General features: G+C 37.4%; 1 protein-coding gene across 1 annotated transcript; it reads left to right on the forward strand.

The window, feature by feature from the left end:
- Positions 1–592: 592 nt before the first annotated feature.
- On the forward strand, positions 593–14,640 carry LOC589605 (creatine kinase U-type, mitochondrial). The gene is made up of 8 exons (XM_030999873.1): positions 593–675; positions 7,781–8,201; positions 9,257–9,472; positions 9,746–9,930; positions 10,362–10,485; positions 11,171–11,305; positions 12,258–12,386; positions 13,906–14,640. The coding sequence occupies exons 2-8, from the start codon at positions 7,809–7,811 to the stop codon at positions 14,005–14,007; spliced, it is 1,284 nt and encodes a 427-aa protein (XP_030855733.1). The 5' UTR covers positions 593–675; positions 7,781–7,808; the 3' UTR covers positions 14,008–14,640.
- The last annotated feature ends 3,127 nt before the right edge of the window (positions 14,641–17,767 follow it).

Below are 17,767 nucleotides of genomic sequence, written 5' to 3' on the forward strand. Positions count from 1 at the left end.
CCCCCTCTCTCTCTCTCTCTCTCTCCCTCTCTCTCTCTCTCTCCCTCTCTCTCTCTCTCTTCCCTTTTCACTCTTCTTCCCTTGTCACTTAAGACCGTTCTTTTCGTCTACCCTACCATTCAAACAGTTCACGTTTCTCTCTCTCTCCCTCTCTCTCTCTCTCTCTCTCCACCCTCTTACTCATGCTTTTTTTTAAATCTTTTTATTTTTTTATTTGTAAATAATTTATTATGTAGTGACATTCAACAGTATCAAGCAAGAAGTATACAATATTATGGTTAATATTATGCTGTGTTTTAATGCAGAGCACTGTGAAAAGCCAGTATGAATTTCATAATTTGATAAATTTCTGAAATTGAAGCGGCTACTAAAATGAAAGATGTAAAATGAATGAACAAATATTAAATAGATTAACAACAACGAGACTCTATACTATACTGCGCGTGATTTACAAAATATGACGTAACAACTGCGTATACACTTTGCATCATGGAGCGCGCCAAGGCCCTTGGTAACAAAAATAAGAAAAGCGCGTAAAAGGCTTGCGCTAAACAATGGTTTCAAAGCTAAATAATTTTCTTATTGTTTTTTTGAACCCACTGTCTGTGGTATTATAAGGGGGAAGCTCAGGGCTGCTGAATGATAAATCAACAGTAGGCAAGTCAGTTAAATGTGGTAAGTAGAATTCTATTCTTGTAATATATTGGGATGATAGAAAAATATATTATTATCTATTGTGAGAAGAATTTCACTTTGAAATTGATGTTATCATAAAGGCGTGTGATTGGGTTTCATCCACATGTTGTGTGTATGGTGGTGTGACCAAAGTTCGCGCGTGACCTAAGTTCGCTATCTCAAAAAATCAGTAAGATTACGAAAATCTGATATCAACAATGGAAAGAGGAACATAAAATTACCCAGAAGTAAAATTTTCTTTGGAATTGGATACGAAATTGTGAAAATATTGACAAAAGATCGGCAAATTTTGCAATATTTTGTGTCCGTTCCGAAAAATGATCAACTTACCGATAAGGGTCTGAAAATCTTCAATTTGAGAGCAGATTTCCTCAAAATTGTAAGTCAACAGTGGTACTTACTGATTGTATGATATCTTGCCTTGCAAATTATGATATTACCTGATTTTTGATGGATCACACTTTTTGATAAATCAACTGTAAACCCCCGTGATTAGGATTTTTTCAAGGGGGGTTTTTAAAATATTTTGCTCCCGAAAATTTGAAAATCGCGCCGGCCGAAAAGTCGCTCAGTGGGGGGGGGGGGGGGGGGGGGGGGGGGGGGGGGGGGGGGGGGGGGGGGGGGGGGGGGGGGGGGGGGGGGGGTAAGCGGACACTTTTATTTTTTGGTTAAAAATTTCAAAATTTGACATTTTTTTTCGTTGGGGGGGGGGGTAAGGTCACCTTATTTAGGTTAGCCGTGGGTATAATTTTTTTTTTTTTTTTTATAATAAAAAAAAAAAAAAAAAAAAAAAAAAGCGAAAGGGGGGGGGTTTTTCGGTTTTTTTAGGGTGGGTTTACATACATTAAAATTCCAAAGGGGGGGGGGGGTTTGAACCCCCAAACCCCCCCCCCCCCCTGCGTACGCCCCTGACTAGATCTAGATCTAGATCTAGAGTAGAAGTAGAACGAGGCTTTAATTTTGTTAAGTGTCCAGACACACAACCCCCATCATCATGGTCTGACTTGGAATTATCAATTTTTTGTCTTTTATGTTGTCAGGAATCTTCTTTTTATTATTTTTCAAAGCCACTAGAGGTCTAGATCTAAGAGTAAGAGTAAGATCTAGATTTAGATTTTATGTGTCCGGACAGGTTGTGTACCCGGACATTTAAAGAAATTTACAAGCAATAGGAATTAGATCTAGATCTAGTCTATGTTTGGATGTTTTGCACAATATTATTATAGATCTAGATCTAGATCTAGATCTAAAGGACAAATATTCATAACGGTTGTTGCTAGATCTGATCCGAAGGAAAAAGAGAAGGCTTTGTTACTATTTTATTATAGATTAGTCTAAGTACACAGACGGATCCGACAGGGGAATGGTGTTCACTAATTTTTCAATGCGGATTCCGAATTAAAATTGAATGCTATATAAACGTTGCCACCAACTGATTTATCTTTTACTGTCACCGTGAACTATAGTTGTTCACAATTTTCGCTTAAAGCGACAACATAAAAACAACAAAATATGACAATTTCAAGTAAGACCATGATGATGGGGGTTGTGTGTCTGGACCCTTAACAGAATTAAAGCCTCGTTCTAGTTATGTCTTTGATGCCGCCAACAATATGCATAGGACTATAGACAGGTCGAGGGCGGCCGAGCGACTTCCAAAGTGGGGGGGGGGGGCACCAAGACAAAAGGGCACTTTCTGGAAAAAAGGGCACCTATAAAGGGAAATCTCTAAGCGAAAATATACCATTTTTAGTCATTGGTATAGGCCAGTTAGGCCTATACCCCTACATTGTGTTTACAATATTATTATCAGGGATTTCAATATTTGTTTCACTTTATACACCATACAAGATATTGCTTAAGCACCATGCTTTGTAGTTGGGTTTGATTGTCTAAGATGTGTGAGGTCGCACTGCGAAAAATTATATCTTATAAAGAGGAAAAAGCCCAATCCTAATGGGGTTATAAGCACATTCTCATAACGGAAGACTGAAAAACCTTCGATAAGTAACATAAGTATAAATATAGATGCGTGCGAGCGTAGTCGCTTGAATTAGCTAGGGTGCGTTTAATGATGAAAGGAAAAGGGGACACTTATCAGGAAAGAAAAGAAGCATGTGCCAAAGTACAAAGAGTAATTATCAGAGGTGAAAATGGGCACTTCTTACACCCTCAAAAAGAGGCACTCACCAGGGATGAAAAAGTCAGTCATGAGAATAGGGGGTTGATATTATTTATATTGTTAAAAGGGAAATTATCAGAGATGAAAAGAGGCACTTATCGCACCTGATAAGGGGCAATGACCAGATATGAAAAGGGGCACTTATGTGAATGAAAAAAGGGCACCAATCAGATTTTATAGGGGCATTTATCGGAGGTGAAGGGGGCACTTATCTGAAGTGAAAAGGAGTAACTTCTCGTACCTGAAAAGGTTCATTTACCTGAGAAGGGGCACTTATCATTAGAAAAAGGGGAACTTATTAGAAAGGAAAAAAGGCAAATGTGAAAGTATAAGGTGCGCTTATCCGAGTTAAAATGGGGGTAGTTATTAAAAAGGCAAAGGGGCACTTCTTACAAAGGAAAAGGGGCACTGGTCAAAGTAAAAGAGGCACGTACCTCTCAGATTTAAATAGGACAATTATCAGAGGTGAAGGGGGCACTTATCAAAAGTGAAAAAGGCACTTCTCGTACCTAACTAGGGGCACTTACACGAGAGATTAAAAAGGGCACTTATGAGAATGGAAAATGGACACTTATTGTAAAGGGAAATGAGAATGTGTCGAAGGAAAAGCGGCACGTGTCGAAATAAAAGGGGCCCTTATTAGAGTTGAAAATGGGAAGGGACACTTTTAAAAATTAATAGGGGCACTTTTCAAAGTAAAAGGGACACTATTCCTATGTGAAAAAGGGGCACTTTTCCTATGTAAAAAGGGGCACTTTTGGGGTGATTGAAAAACTGGGGGGCACTGTGCCCCCTGTCTCCCCCAACCCCACCCCGGAGGGGCGCCTCTGTCTATAGATCTAAGTAATTGCTCAACAACAAGGTAGGTAAACCATGCAAGGTAAAGCCAAGGACAAGTTTTGAATGCTAAATCAACGTCACTTTGGTGATTGAGGATCTTCTTTGTATACAGCCTAAAGTATATACAGGCCATTTTAAACTTGTGAGAGCTTATTCGCTCTATCAAAGCCTATATCTATAGCGTGAGATCATAGTTCATGCTACCTTGATTTTATTCACCTCCTCAAAAGGTAGGCCACATTTCGAAAATCTGATCACTAATGGAAAGAACTAAAGAAAAATATTGACAAAAGATCAGCAAATTTTGCAGTCATTTGCGTCCGTTCCGAAAAAGTACTGACAAGGTTGTGGAAAACTTCATAGTGAGCGCAGTTGTCATCAAAATTGTGAGTAAAAAGTGATACCAATAATATTGTAGATCTATGGTATTTTGCCTTGCAAATTATGCAATTACCTTAATATGTTGATGAATCACATTTGTTGATAAAATTGGCTGTAAACCCCCTTGCGCGGAGTAAGGTTTTGTTGTTTATATGACTTTTTCGTGAGTTGTAGCGCGCACGCCGATCCGACATCGAATTTTTAGAACGCGATATATCAGGAATCATTTGACGATCAATTTTCTCGTTGCACCAATTTGTAGTAAAACACTTCAACGTCAATATGAAAGTAATTGAAATAGATAAATCTATGTAGAATATGACAAATCATGGATCGAATATCATTTGTTTCTTATATGTTAAAAAAATCTCCGCGAACTTTGATCACCCCGTCATACAGCACTGAGTATCCTGAGTATCATTTTGTCCATTTTCTATCGATTTCACAAGCAAAGTTTCAGACAAGGAATGGTTTATAGTTATGTGTGTATGTTTGATTACAATGAGAAGGCATTATAATGAGCACACAATCATGACCCAGGTAGGCCTACGTGTACCTGCACGTAGGGCTGCAGGATATTTCTGCAAGAAGGTTGCGTATTTGCCAGGTATAATATATATTAGGTTCATTTGTAAAAAAATATTGAACATAATATCACCAACTGTTGCAATAGATGTTTTCTCTACAGTTTTGTTAGACAATAAGCTTACAAAAGACTGCAATAGCTGAAAATTATGGTTGAAAATAGTATTTTTAAGAGTACAGGGTTTATCATGCAGTTTATTACGGTCGTTTATGAGGGATTTGTTCAACAATTTACTGAGAGAGAGAGATTGCTGGTATTTGATTGCATCTTTCATTTAAATGGCATGCAGTTTCACAACTCAATTGAACATGAATGATTTAATTTCAAACAAATAGGCTATCAGTAACTTCCTGCATTTGAGATTTTCGGACAAGTTTGCGGCACTCAATCATATTCAAAAGTGTGTATGTAAATATTTATTTTAAAGTCATTAATCGTAACTAAAAATAATCAAGGACCCAGTTTCGTCATCTAAGGGACACCATCATTAATGGTACATGAATCAGACAGAACAGCATGGTAACGAACATGACGCATGAAAACCTAGGTTTGTCGACAAACCTCCTTTTGAATTCGGGCCATTGCGTACGACAGGAAAGGAAGTCACACATCCAAGTTATTGCTGAGGATTGGTTCTGTTTTGATAAAACTTACTCATAACTACAATGTGGTCAATTCTATCAAAAGCTTTCTTAAAGTCAGTTAGAAGAATTGTTGACGACGTTTTAGGGATTTCAGTATTTTATACAAAATGATGAAGAATATTAGTTGAACAATTATGTTGATAGGCATTTTCTATTTCCAAATTATGGAAACTGGTCAATTTGTTGTCCAATGTCTTGCAATATCCATTTTGCAATGAAAACTTCAATAATTCTTTAGCAAAATGTTCGGTCAAAGATATTGGTCTTAATTTATACAATTTAATTATCATATATCACCTTTCTAGCCACTAGCGTTATGATTATATGGAAGGGGTCGCAGCTATTAATTTCAGTTCCTCGTCTTGAAGCAATCACTTAGATAAGCACATTTATTACAAATTATAGATCTCATTAACCGTTCAATAAAGGTATTTCTCTAACTGTGTTGTAATGTATCTTGAGTCACGAGTTCCACATTTCATTTTCAGTATTTTTCAATTATTGTTCTATCTACCTGGAACAAAGAATAAGGACAAAAAGACAACTAGTTTTGCTATATGTGTAAATGTCTAACATATTATTGAAAATTGTGAGTTTGAGCGTATACCTCATTAACGTAAAGAAAGCGTGGCACTCATCAGGAAATGTCTCCACCCCAACCCCCCCCTCCCCCCACTCCGGGGTCCCCACTCATGGTTCATGTGACACCAGCGTCTCTAGCAGCACATAATGAGATCTTGGAGTTGTGCTCGATTGTAACTTAAAATGTTAACTCCATCTGTCGGAATGCATCTCTATCTCTCTACAAAATTGGAAAGATAAGAAATCTCTTCGACAATCATACAACTGAAATCCTTGTCAACTCCTTGCTCACCTCGATTTTTTGATTTTGTTTGTTTTGTTTGTTTTTGTTGTTGATTTAAAAAAAAAAAAATCCTCTCCACATCAATCTCCCTAATAAAGTCATCGCCAAGCTTTACCGAATTAAAAACTCAGCTGCCAGACTAGTTTCTAAATTACCAAGACAAGAGTATCACTCCCGCTCTACAGAAAATCCGCTGGCTGCCCGTATCCCAGAGAATCCAGTACAAAGTCATCCTTCTTTCAAGGCAATTCATCAACTCTGTCCCAGTTACATATCTGAACGAACGACAGGAAAAAGTCATATGGATCCAAAGATTCTCATCTGCAGCTTCGCGTCTTTGGAACTCCCTCCCACTAGCTTCCGAACCATCACAGAATTAACTTTCATCAAATCACAACTGAAATCTTGTTAAAAAACGCTTTCTTATGTCATTACTGCAGTATTGTATTTTACCAAAATCAAAATATATGCATTATTGTACTGTACTTTGTCATAATTTGCTTTCATTTCTCTCTTAATTGATTATGTTTAATCTTTTCCCTATTTTGATATTTCTTTAGTTCATGATTAAATAGGTAGTTATCTGCAATTTTGTTGTTTTATTATTGTAAAGCGCATTGATATTTTCTCTGAAGATGAAATGCGCTGTAGAAGTCTAGGTTATTATCATTATTATTATTAATATTAGTACCTTTAGTATAACACAATTACACATGTATGTACGAACAAATATAGCGTCTAACTATAAAGTTTTGTGCTCTTGAATCGCTTATATTTAATTTGGGCCCTTGAAATAAAATTTTGGGTACCTGAGACATAATTGGCTATCAATCATGCCCACAATGTATCATTGTATTTTTAGATTGGGGGATTGTCTAGAGATGCTGGTCCTTTAGGTCCCTTTGAGCAACGTTAGGGCCCATGCATGTGGTCTTCTGTGAATAGTGGATTTTGTACACCAAACGAAATTTTTCTGCCAAAATATTTGTTCTGAAATACATGAAACTACTGGTTTACCCCTATTATAAAAAAAATGCACTATTGGCACAGATTTTCAAAAATCAGTAGGTGGCATCGTTTGTAGCATTAAGTTTTACTACGAAATCTGCGTTTAAAAAATGGTGAACACCATTTCCCTGTGGGAGCCGTCTGTGTACCTAAATATTATGTTTGGTAGGTGTCCAGACAACCACCCCCCCCCCTTTTCAGATCAATAGCAATAAAAGACAGCATAGATTTTAAATTGAAAATGGGCACAAAAAGTCATGTAGAATTCATGTTTAATTCATTTTATGCCAACATGTAGATTCTCGATTTATCTTCCTTGGCATTGTGCTATACTCTGTTTAAAATAAAATTGAATCTATAGAGAATCTATTATAAATTATATACTCTCTTAATTTCTAGGAATTATTTTAAATCCAAGGGGACAAGTTCCCCTTGGATTTAGAATAAATTCTTTGGACTTTAAAATAAGTCCTAGAAATTAAGAGAGTAGGCATTAACATGTGATGACAGAATATTAACATCTGATGCATTATAGGCGTCTGGTGATGTTGTTATTATTTTGTTTTATTTGTTGGTAGAGCAAGAGTCCTGGATTCGACATCATCAATGGCATCCGCAGTGTGGCAGAAACTTGGACCACGTGGCCTGGCTGCCATAGCAGCTGCGGCTACCGGAATAGGCATCGGGATGACCTACCTCTCGTCACCGCAACGGGAGACCCAAGCTGCTGCTAACTGCAACTTGTGCGAAGATGGCACCTACACCCCTACCTTTGGCCAGAAGTCAAACTTCCCACCCTCGGCCAACTTCCCAGACCTTTCGAAGCACAATAACGTGATGGCTTCCCACTTGACTCCAGGCATTTATAGCCGTCTCAGCAACCTGTCCACACCCAATGGCTTCACCCTGGATGAGTGTATCCAGACAGGGGTAGATAACCCTGGGCATCCTTTCATCAAGACGGTCGGCATGGTAGCTGGGGACGAGGAGTCATATGAGGTACATTTTACACATTTTTAGAAAAATAAATCACATCTCTCTTATTCTTCTTCTTCTTCGTTTTCTTCTGCTACTTTAATTTTTCCGCCGCCTCTTTCTGTTCCTCGTTCCACTTCTACTGCCACTTCCACTTCTACTCGTACTTATGCTTCTAATTCTGCTTCTACTTGTACTTCAATGATTCTACTTCTACTTCTTCTTCTAAGATTCTACTTCTATATGTCTATTTCTATAATTCTCTACTTCTACTTTGACTTCTATATTTCTACTTCTACTTCTGCCTCTACGTGTACGCCCAAATCTTTTGATACTTTCACTTCTATCTCAATCTCTATCTCATTCTACTTCAATTTCTACTTCTATTTTGCACAACAAATGTACAAGGTATGCGCTTGGAGAGCAAAATAGTTATTCTGCATTATTTACTAATTAATGTAAAGCGCTTTGAGCATGTTTTTGTACATTGTAAGGGCGCTATATAAATATCAATATGTATGTATGTACTACTTCTATTTCTGGATTAACTTCTATATTTCTACTTCTACGATCACTTCTGCTTCTACTTCTGCTTCTATTATTCTACCTCAATAGACTTATACTTTTACGACTATAGTTCTAGATTTACTCCAATACTTCTACTTCTATAATTTTACTCACTCTACTTCTACGTCTACTTCTGCTTCTTCTTCTTCCTCTACGTATAAGTCTATTGTTACTTTTATTTCGATCTCTTTATCCGTCTATACGTCTACTTGTGCTTATAATTTTCCTTCTATACTTTTACTTCTACTTCTAAATATACTCCTACTTGTATATTTCTACTAACTCTACTTCTACTTTACTACACTGCAAATTCGTTGTGTAACGACTTTACACAACATGATGAATGGTCAATAGGAAACCCAACTGTTGTGAAAGTAATTCACTATAGTTTATAATTTGAAGATTTTTATCAAAAGTTCTATTCTTCTGTCAAAATTGAATATGCTCTCGAAATGTCATTCCGTAACGCTTGGAATAACCAATTTACTTTTTGTTTGATTATTTTTGTAAAGGTCTTCAAAGAACTGATGGACCCCGTCATCGACGAGCGACACAATGGCTACGGTCCGGACGATGTGCACACAACGGATCTGGATTCCTCCAAAATTCGCGGCGGGGTACTGGACTCCAAGTATGTCCTTTCCTCTCGAGTGAGGACAGGTCGAAGCATCCGAGGACTCAGTCTTCCACCAGCCTGCAACAGGGCTGAGAGACGCATGGTCGAACAGGTTAGCGTATTAAGTTAAGATCAGCACAATCCTCCTGAGTCGCCATAATGAAAACATTATCTTTAACAAGCTACATTTTACAAGCTACTGTAGCTTCTCAGTAGACCCCTTCACATTTACCCACTACTTTGTTATCCAAGATCTCAATCTGTTCATTATTAAAGCTCTGTATTTTTTCCTAAATCAATGTAAATATTTGTCATATTCTTAAACAAATTGTGGAAAATTAATGAATGAATAAACTATATCTCGATTCTTTTGTTTCTCCATCAGGTCGTTACTGACGCTCTTGCTGGTCTAAGAGGAGAGTTGGCTGGACAGTATTACTCGTTGGTTACCATGTCTGAGGAGGATCAACAGAAGCTGATTGATGATCATTTTCTCTTCGACAAACCAGTCTCTCCTCTTCTCACCTGTGCAGGCATGGCCAGAGATTGGCCCGACGCCCGCGGAATCTGGTTAGTTGTCCCTTTCCTTATTCTTTCCTTCTGTTTGTCAAAAATTTAAAAAAATCGTGACTGTAATCAGAATATTCCTTTGTCCTATCGATTTTATTTCACTGTATTGGCCTTGTAATATAACCGAACAGTCAGGGGATATGTCGGCTCTATCCTGAATCGTGGGCGGCCCTAGATAATTTTGTCAGGGAGGCACAGATCTCAACAAAATATCTGACAAGCCATTGAATGCAAGCAAGCAGGTAAAGAAAAGAAGAAAAAAGGGGTGCCGAAAACCGTATACATGACTGTTTAAAAATGATAACTGTATATATCGTCGAGTCGTGAAGTGTAATGCTCACAATGTTAGCTGGAACTGACAATAACAGGATAACAAATATTGGTCAGACAGGGTGAGATAAGTTTGAAAAACTCTGAGTGTTTCTTGATAGGCACAATAACAACAAGAACTTCTTGGTGTGGATCAACGAGGAGGACCATACCAGAGTCATTTCCATGGAAAAGGGTGGCAACATGAAACGAGTCTTTGACAGATTCTGCTCTGGTCTCAACCAGGTAATGAAAAAAAAACAGGGGAAACGAATTGAGAAATGTTACTAAAGTTTTATTGTAATGGTATAGCAGAATACTTTTTTTTTATCAAAAGAAGCTGTATGTTTTTTCTAAATTGCATACTGCGCTGTGTGATGATAATAGGCCTATATTCTGTGAAAAGATATAAAGAGGTTTCATGAGACCGACGACCCATTAGACAGACAGCCCACAAGACCGATAGGTCTCCCCGGGAGGTCTCCGTGGCTTTCTGGCAACTTTTCTTTTTAGAGTTCACGAGACGGTCGGGCTGTCAATCTCGTGGGCCGCCGTTTTAGAACCGTTGTTAATGTGGAATCTGGTCTCATGTGCTGTTTGTCTATCTGGATATCCCTTTTGGTTATACTTTTTTCTTTCACCTATACATTGATATTCATACTTATAGAATATAATCATTTTCAAGATATTTTATTTTTACATCGAAAAGTTGTAATAGTCTTGCTCACCCATTCAATAAGAGTCTTTCTTACTGTATTAGGTGATGTATTACCGTTTCCTATTATGTTGCGGTCTCTACCAGTACGATAATGGTTTTGATGATATCTTTAACTATTTCCATCGAATTTCATGATATGACATATTTGTTATCATTATTGACAAGTTCAAGTGATTTTAAGCTTTTAGATCGCTTTCATTATCCCCCAAACAGGTTGAGGAGTCAGTTAAAGCTAAGGGATGGGAGTTCATGTGGAATGAGCATCTAGGATACATCCTTTCTTGTCCTTCTAACCTCGGTACAGGACTCCGAGCTGGAGTACATCTCAAGATTCCTAATCTGTCAAAGGTACGCTCTCCTATAGCCGGCTACGATTCTCGCCGAAAGGCACCTGACGCAGTCACTGCCCGTTGCACAATCATGATGCGTCATGTTGCCTAACATAGGACGGTGTCAGTGATTGTATCTTGAAACTCCATGGCCCGAATTCACAAAGCAAGGTTTGAGCCCAGACCAAGGTTTGAGCTCAAACCTCCTTTTGTTTCGCCAAACCTCCTTTTGTTCTTTACAAACCAGGTTTGTAAAAAAACGCGTAAAACGCGTCATATGACGTACGAAAACCAAGGTTTGTCGACAAACCTCCTTTGTGAATTCGGGCCCATACGTCGGACAGTCATGTGGTGCAAAGTGTGATTGCACAATAAATAGTGCAAATACAAATTTCGTGTGTACTTGCTTGGCTTGACAGGCCCGATTAGCGCAGGAAGTAGCGCAATCGGAATGAATACATGAGTCGTAATTTCGATTGCAGCGGGGAATACCCCTTCCCAATGGTTATGTCTTTAATAATATAATATTAATAATAATAATCAATATATAGTCTTGTTCAGTTTGCCCATGATTTTCAATCCTTGTGTATGATTATGCATTTTTTATTTATTTTATTTATTTATTTTTTTTTTTGGGGGGGGGTTAGGGGGAAATTGCCTTTTAATCTGGTAATATCTTGGACTTGTCATTTGCTTGAAACTAATTCTCTTATTGTTTAGTTCAATTCAATTCAATTCAAAGTAACATTAATTTGTTAGCCTTTGTTCATATCAACAAAAAGTACTTAATGGATACATACTGGCATAAATAATTTTGAAGAGCATAGCGACACAAGGCAGAAGACAATCAATAAGTATTAATACGACATACAAATGGGTTATTTGGAAAGACGTATTGCTAATAAACTTTCCAATACAATTTTCTTTTTTCTTTTTTTTTCTTTTCTCTTGTGTGGTCTCTACAACTATAGGATATAAGTCGACTGGATAATATCCTAGAAAAACTCCGTCTTCAGAAGCGTGGTACTGGAGGTGTTGACTCGGCAACGGTTGGTGATACCTTTGACATCTCAAACAATGACCGCCTTGGACTATCAGAGGTATTAATAAAGCTGCTCTTTCGTACGATTCTTTAAAACCTGAAACTTTTGCGCACATAAGATCCCAAATTTTCGCGAGTGATTCAAATTTGCGAAAGATTCATGCCGCAAAAAATATATGAATCACAACTGATGAAACATTGGATTTTTTGACATTTTAACTTGAGTTTCTAGCGGTGAAAATTGCTGCTGTTTAAAAATTGTGAAAGTTTCATTTTCCAAAATCCACTGGTTCTGCAATATAAATGGAAGAATTGTAATCCTATAATCGTCTTTCTCCTAAAACAATTTTCGGAGACATGATGGTAAAATGAATAGAACAACAGCAGATCCGCGGCATTCTCTTGGTCTTGGTTCAAAACCGAGTGTCAAGTCGCGAGGCATATTTAAGAAAACCATCCGAAAGTGGTGCCCGAGATTCCTAATAAGAAGAAAAATCTGTATCCACTAATACGCAACATTTCTTTTCAAGTGCAATGGGCTCCTATTCGACCGCCATTTTGTTCCACAATGCAACAGTTCTTGTCGTAACTCTTATTATAAAGAGACTCTAACTTTTTAAGGGCTGTTCCCCCCCCCCCCCCCCCCCCTCCGTGAACGGAGGGATACCATGCGTGTTCCTAAACTCTCCGGCTCGTAACAGAAGAAAAAGGTCGATCCGTATTGACTCTACACACCGGACTTTTGCTGAAAAGGGGGGGGGGGGGGGGTGCTGAAAAAGGCTCGAGTATAACAAAAGAAAAAGGTCGACCCGTATTGACTTTACACACCGGGTCGCTTGGAACACGCATATACGTACCCTAAATAACACTGAGTGGGATGTGGGCGGGGGGCTGTTTGACGAAAATTCTCCAAGTTCTCAGTTTTTCATATTTGTCAAGATGGATCAAAAACTTTTTAAATTGTCTGAGAACTACTCATTTTCACAAAGAACCTTTCAATGCCCCATGAACGACATCCCTGCGCGAACATGCAATGTGATGTCAATATATTCATGTGAATTCGTTGAATATTTTCTTATCAACAGGTAAATCCATACAGGTAAATCCATTTTTTGTTTTTAGGTTTGAAAACTATTGTTTTCTTCAATAATATTGTCCCCGTAAAAAATAATGTCGATTGGTACAGTACTAGCCTTATTTAGATGACATTAACTCGCGTGATCCCCCTTTCTCTATGACTATGCGACGGAAAGATCCTTCACAGTAAATAATGATCATCAAAAGCCAGATAAATCTTAGTTTTTTTTCTAATAAAGATTAAAACATTATGTTCATAGTGATTAGGATTCTTAATTCTATTAGCGATGCAACATGTTAAAATGAGAAGCTCAGTGTATGTAGTTTTTCCTGTCTTATAAGTCGACATCAATGCAGAATACACTGAAACTGTTCAGGAGATCGACTGTCAAAATAGTCGGAGCATTAAGTTTGTTTTAATGTTGCCATATTGCCATGATTTGGTCTTTAATCTCTCTCTCTCTCTCTCTCTCTCTCTCGCTTTCTCTCTCTTTTTCCAGGTCACACTTGTTCAGCGTGTCATTGATGGAGTGGATCTTCTTATTAAGATGGAAAAACACTTGGAGAAGAACCGTTCAATCGAGCATCTGATACCAAAATAAATAAATTAGTTTGCTCCATCACTCAACATACATTGTAATATAAAACACCAATAATCAGGAAAATTGATACTTGTACATAGAAACTGCTGCAAAGATATATATTCATGCAAACATAAAATTGCGCAGCTTTGTCCAAATAAATATTACATCTTATACATTATGAGCACCTTTTGATAATACACTGAAGTTGTTTATTTATCTAACTATTTATATTTATAATGAAGAAATGTACTGGTATTCGAGGTAATGAAACTTTATTTTCATTTCAAATCAATAAAGTATCTTTAAATACAATATTACGACAGAAAGATCTAAAGTGTATTAACATGGGACTCAGTGGAAACCGAAACGGCGAAACCATGTCATCTGTAGTAAGCTCTATGTAAAAATAGAAAATATATCCATTCTATAAGAAACCAAGTGCTGCACATAGAACTATATATTTATTTTGTGTAGAATTATGAGTTGCGAAGATTTTTCCAGGGATATGAATATTATCATGAAGAAATATAATCTGAATGAAGCATATCATGTTTTAAAAGTAACAGTATGAATGTAATGGAACTTAATGCACTGAAATGATGATAATGGTTGTCAATTTATTGGTAACTTCTCTCTGAAATAAAACTATATATAGAATAAACTCAAAGAGAAATTTCAATTGTTTGTTTACCTTTATGCGTATCAGTGAATAAGATAATCTGTCTAGAAATGAAGGGTTGCTTTTTATATGTATTAAAGGTGATAACGACGAGACTAGTGATTTATCATTGAAATTCAAAATGGTGTTTGTGAAGAAATTTTGTAAATAAGAGATGGGCAAAAAGGGAAACATACAAGTTTGTTGGGCAAAATAATGTAACCCATGCAACGACTGGTTAAATTTACCCACTTTGGGCTACATTTTACTAAATCACCTATTACACAAAATGCAAAATTGACCTAGCTCTGTTTAGGGGTGAAACCTTTTTTTTTTAAATTCGAATTTATTACCAAATCTCTAACATGTACATTATAGTCTGCAAAATTGTGAGTTCCAAATTTTGTTTCCTTCATTTTGCTCCCCGAATTTAAAAAAAGTGCCTATCAATATTTCGAGGGGGGGGGGGGGGTAGAAAGCACTACAAAAAAAAATCAATTGGCCCCCGACATTTAAAGGGATAGTTGAGTTCTGTTTTCAGATGCCTTCAAGGTGCATGGTTATTGCTCTTATTCTTATCTATGGCATTTATAGTGCCCTTTTAGAACCTAAAATTGCTATGGAGGTAATTTTAGACCCCAAGATGTGTGAAATTTAGCCAATACGATCATACCAATTCAGGTCCACTTTCCAAAAAACACGGTGACCGTTAATTAAATATTTAATTAAAAATAACAATACATGAACCGGCTAATTGTAGGTAATATAAGCAACACGAAAATGCCAACAAAAAAGCCAACATCGGCATTGGCTGAAATACGACGTAAAAGGCGTTATTTCGTTTTTTTAACGGTTTTTTTCAAATTTTTCAAAATATCTTATATTTGTGGTGGTACAGAAGTATTAGAAATCGTTATATTTCAGCCGTCTCTGAACCGATTTTGATCAAACAAAGATGATTTCGTCATTTAAATATTATGTTCTTTCAAATTTGACACTCAGTTTTTCATTATCTCACAAAAAAAAATATTTTGTGTAGCGCCCTCTGCAACAGAACTCAACTATCCCTTAAAAAAAAAAAAAAAAAAAAAAAAAAAAAGACCAGCCCTAAGAGGGGGGGGGGGTAAACCCCCTAACCCTCCCCCCTAGATCTGCCCTAGAGATATAGACTCGATTCATAAATTAGATTTAATTCTGGAGAGCTGTAGGGAAAAAATCTGACTTAAGATTAATAAAAATAAAACATTTATTTTTACTCTAGAGTCACATGTTGGCTCGGCAACTTTTTATCCTTTTGGAAAGGAAGTTGGCATTGTAAAAATATTAGGTATATGTTTTTCATTAAATCCTGACGTTACTGAAATGATGAATTATAAAGAGATATTGAGCAAAATTAAGAAATTATTAAATATTGGTGGAAATAAAGAGATCTCACTCCGATTGGAAAAATCACTTGCTAAAAACATACGCATATTCAAAATTGATTTATGTTTATATAGGCCTAGCTCTTTGATTCCGGTGCCTGAATGGGTTTTCAAAGAAGTTGATGACATCTGTTTTTAATTTTTATGGCGAGGGAAGGACAAGATATAACAAAGAGGACTTTGTATCTTCAATACAAACAAGGATGATTGAAAATACTTAATTTTAGACTTGTTTTATGAAGGTACAAAGGGTGATGTTGATCAAAAGACTTGGAATTGGAGAACAGAAAGTGAAATGGAAGAAAGTACTTCAAATTTCTACTGAGTACTGAGACCAATAATTGTAGGAAATTTAATTTTTTCTATACTTATTTAACATGATCAAGATACAGTTACCAAAATACTACGTACCAGGAAATGATAAATATTTGGTTTGATATGATTGTGTTTATTAAAAAGGATCCAGTTATAATAAACGAAATTAAATTTTCTTCAAACATAGGTATATTCATGAAAAAGGAAAAACATATTTTCATAAAAATATTTTCTTAAAAAATACCTATAAATTGTACCATATTATAGCCGAAGAAGGTACATTGAAGTCAGACACTTATTTTAGATGTATGGGACTAGATCTAGATCAAGGGGCCCGGGGGGCCCGCCCCCCCCCCCCCCCCTGGGAAAAAAAGAAGGAAAAAAAAAAAGGAACCTACACTGTATTATTATAAGGGAAAAAACAGTATGATATAACTTACAGTACATATCATTAATTGTAATCTGAATAAAATATGCGTTTAGACTTAAATGGCAATATCTGGCAGATAAAAATATGCTCATCTGACCGTAATTAAATGCCTATGGACCCCACCTAGGGCCCTAGGGCGGACGGCTGAATGCTAATCTGACGGTAATGAAATGCTTAAAACCCCTGAGCTTCTTGGTTTTCGGCCCCCTGGACCTCACGCTATAATTATAAGTCCTGCCAGTGTAAAAAAAAAAAGGTATCAAAATATGTTCATCTGACCGTAATTAAATGCCTAAAACCCCTAAATTTCTGGGGCTCCACCCCTCGACCCCGCCAGGGGCCCTAAGGCGGGGTCCTGATGGTTGTCTGACCGTTATAAAATTCATGAAACCCCTGAGCATCTGGGGGCTCCGCCTCCTGGACCCCACGCCAATTCGTGACCTGCCAGTGTCACAAATAAGGTATAAAAATATGCCCATTTGACAGTAAGTAATTGCCCAAAACCCCTGAGCTTCCGGGGGCTCCGCCCCCTGTACCCCACGCCAAATCGTGACCTGCCAGTGTCACAAATAAGGTATAAAAATATGCCCATTTGACAGTAATTAATTGCCCAAAACCCCTGAGCTTCCGGGGGCTCCGCCCCCTGTACCCCACGCCAAATCGTGACCTGCCAGTGTCACAAATAAGGTATAAAACCATGCTCATCTGACAGTAATTTATTGCCCAAAACCCCTGAGCTTCCGGGGGCTCCGCCCCCTGGACCCTATACGCCTATTCGTTACCTGCCAGTGTCACAAATAAGGTATAAAATCATGCTCATCTGACAGTAATTTATTGCCCAAAACCCCTGAGCTTCCGGGGGCTTTACCCCCTGGACCCCACACCAGTTCGTGACCTGTCAGTCTCACAAATAAGGTAAAAAGTTATGCTCATCTGACGATAATTAAATGT

The sequence above is a fragment of the Strongylocentrotus purpuratus genome, unplaced genomic scaffold (assembly GCF_000002235.5).
Source record: "Strongylocentrotus purpuratus isolate Spur 01 unplaced genomic scaffold, Spur_5.0 spur5_scaffold_6, whole genome shotgun sequence".
Classification (NCBI taxonomy): Eukaryota; Metazoa; Echinodermata; class Echinoidea; order Camarodonta; family Strongylocentrotidae; genus Strongylocentrotus; species Strongylocentrotus purpuratus.

Excerpts from the sequence above, each read along its gene's own strand:
- LOC589605 (XM_030999873.1), top strand. The coding sequence starts at position 7,809 with ATGGCATCCGCAGTGTGGCAGAAACTTGGACCACGTGGCCTGGCTGCC. Across the intron at positions 8,202-9,256 it reads GGGACGAGGAGTCATATGAG|GTCTTCAAAGAACTGATGGA; the intron begins GTACATTTTACA and ends ATTTTTGTAAAG. Across the intron at positions 9,931-10,361 it reads CCCGACGCCCGCGGAATCTG|GCACAATAACAACAAGAACT; the intron begins GTTAGTTGTCCC and ends GTTTCTTGATAG.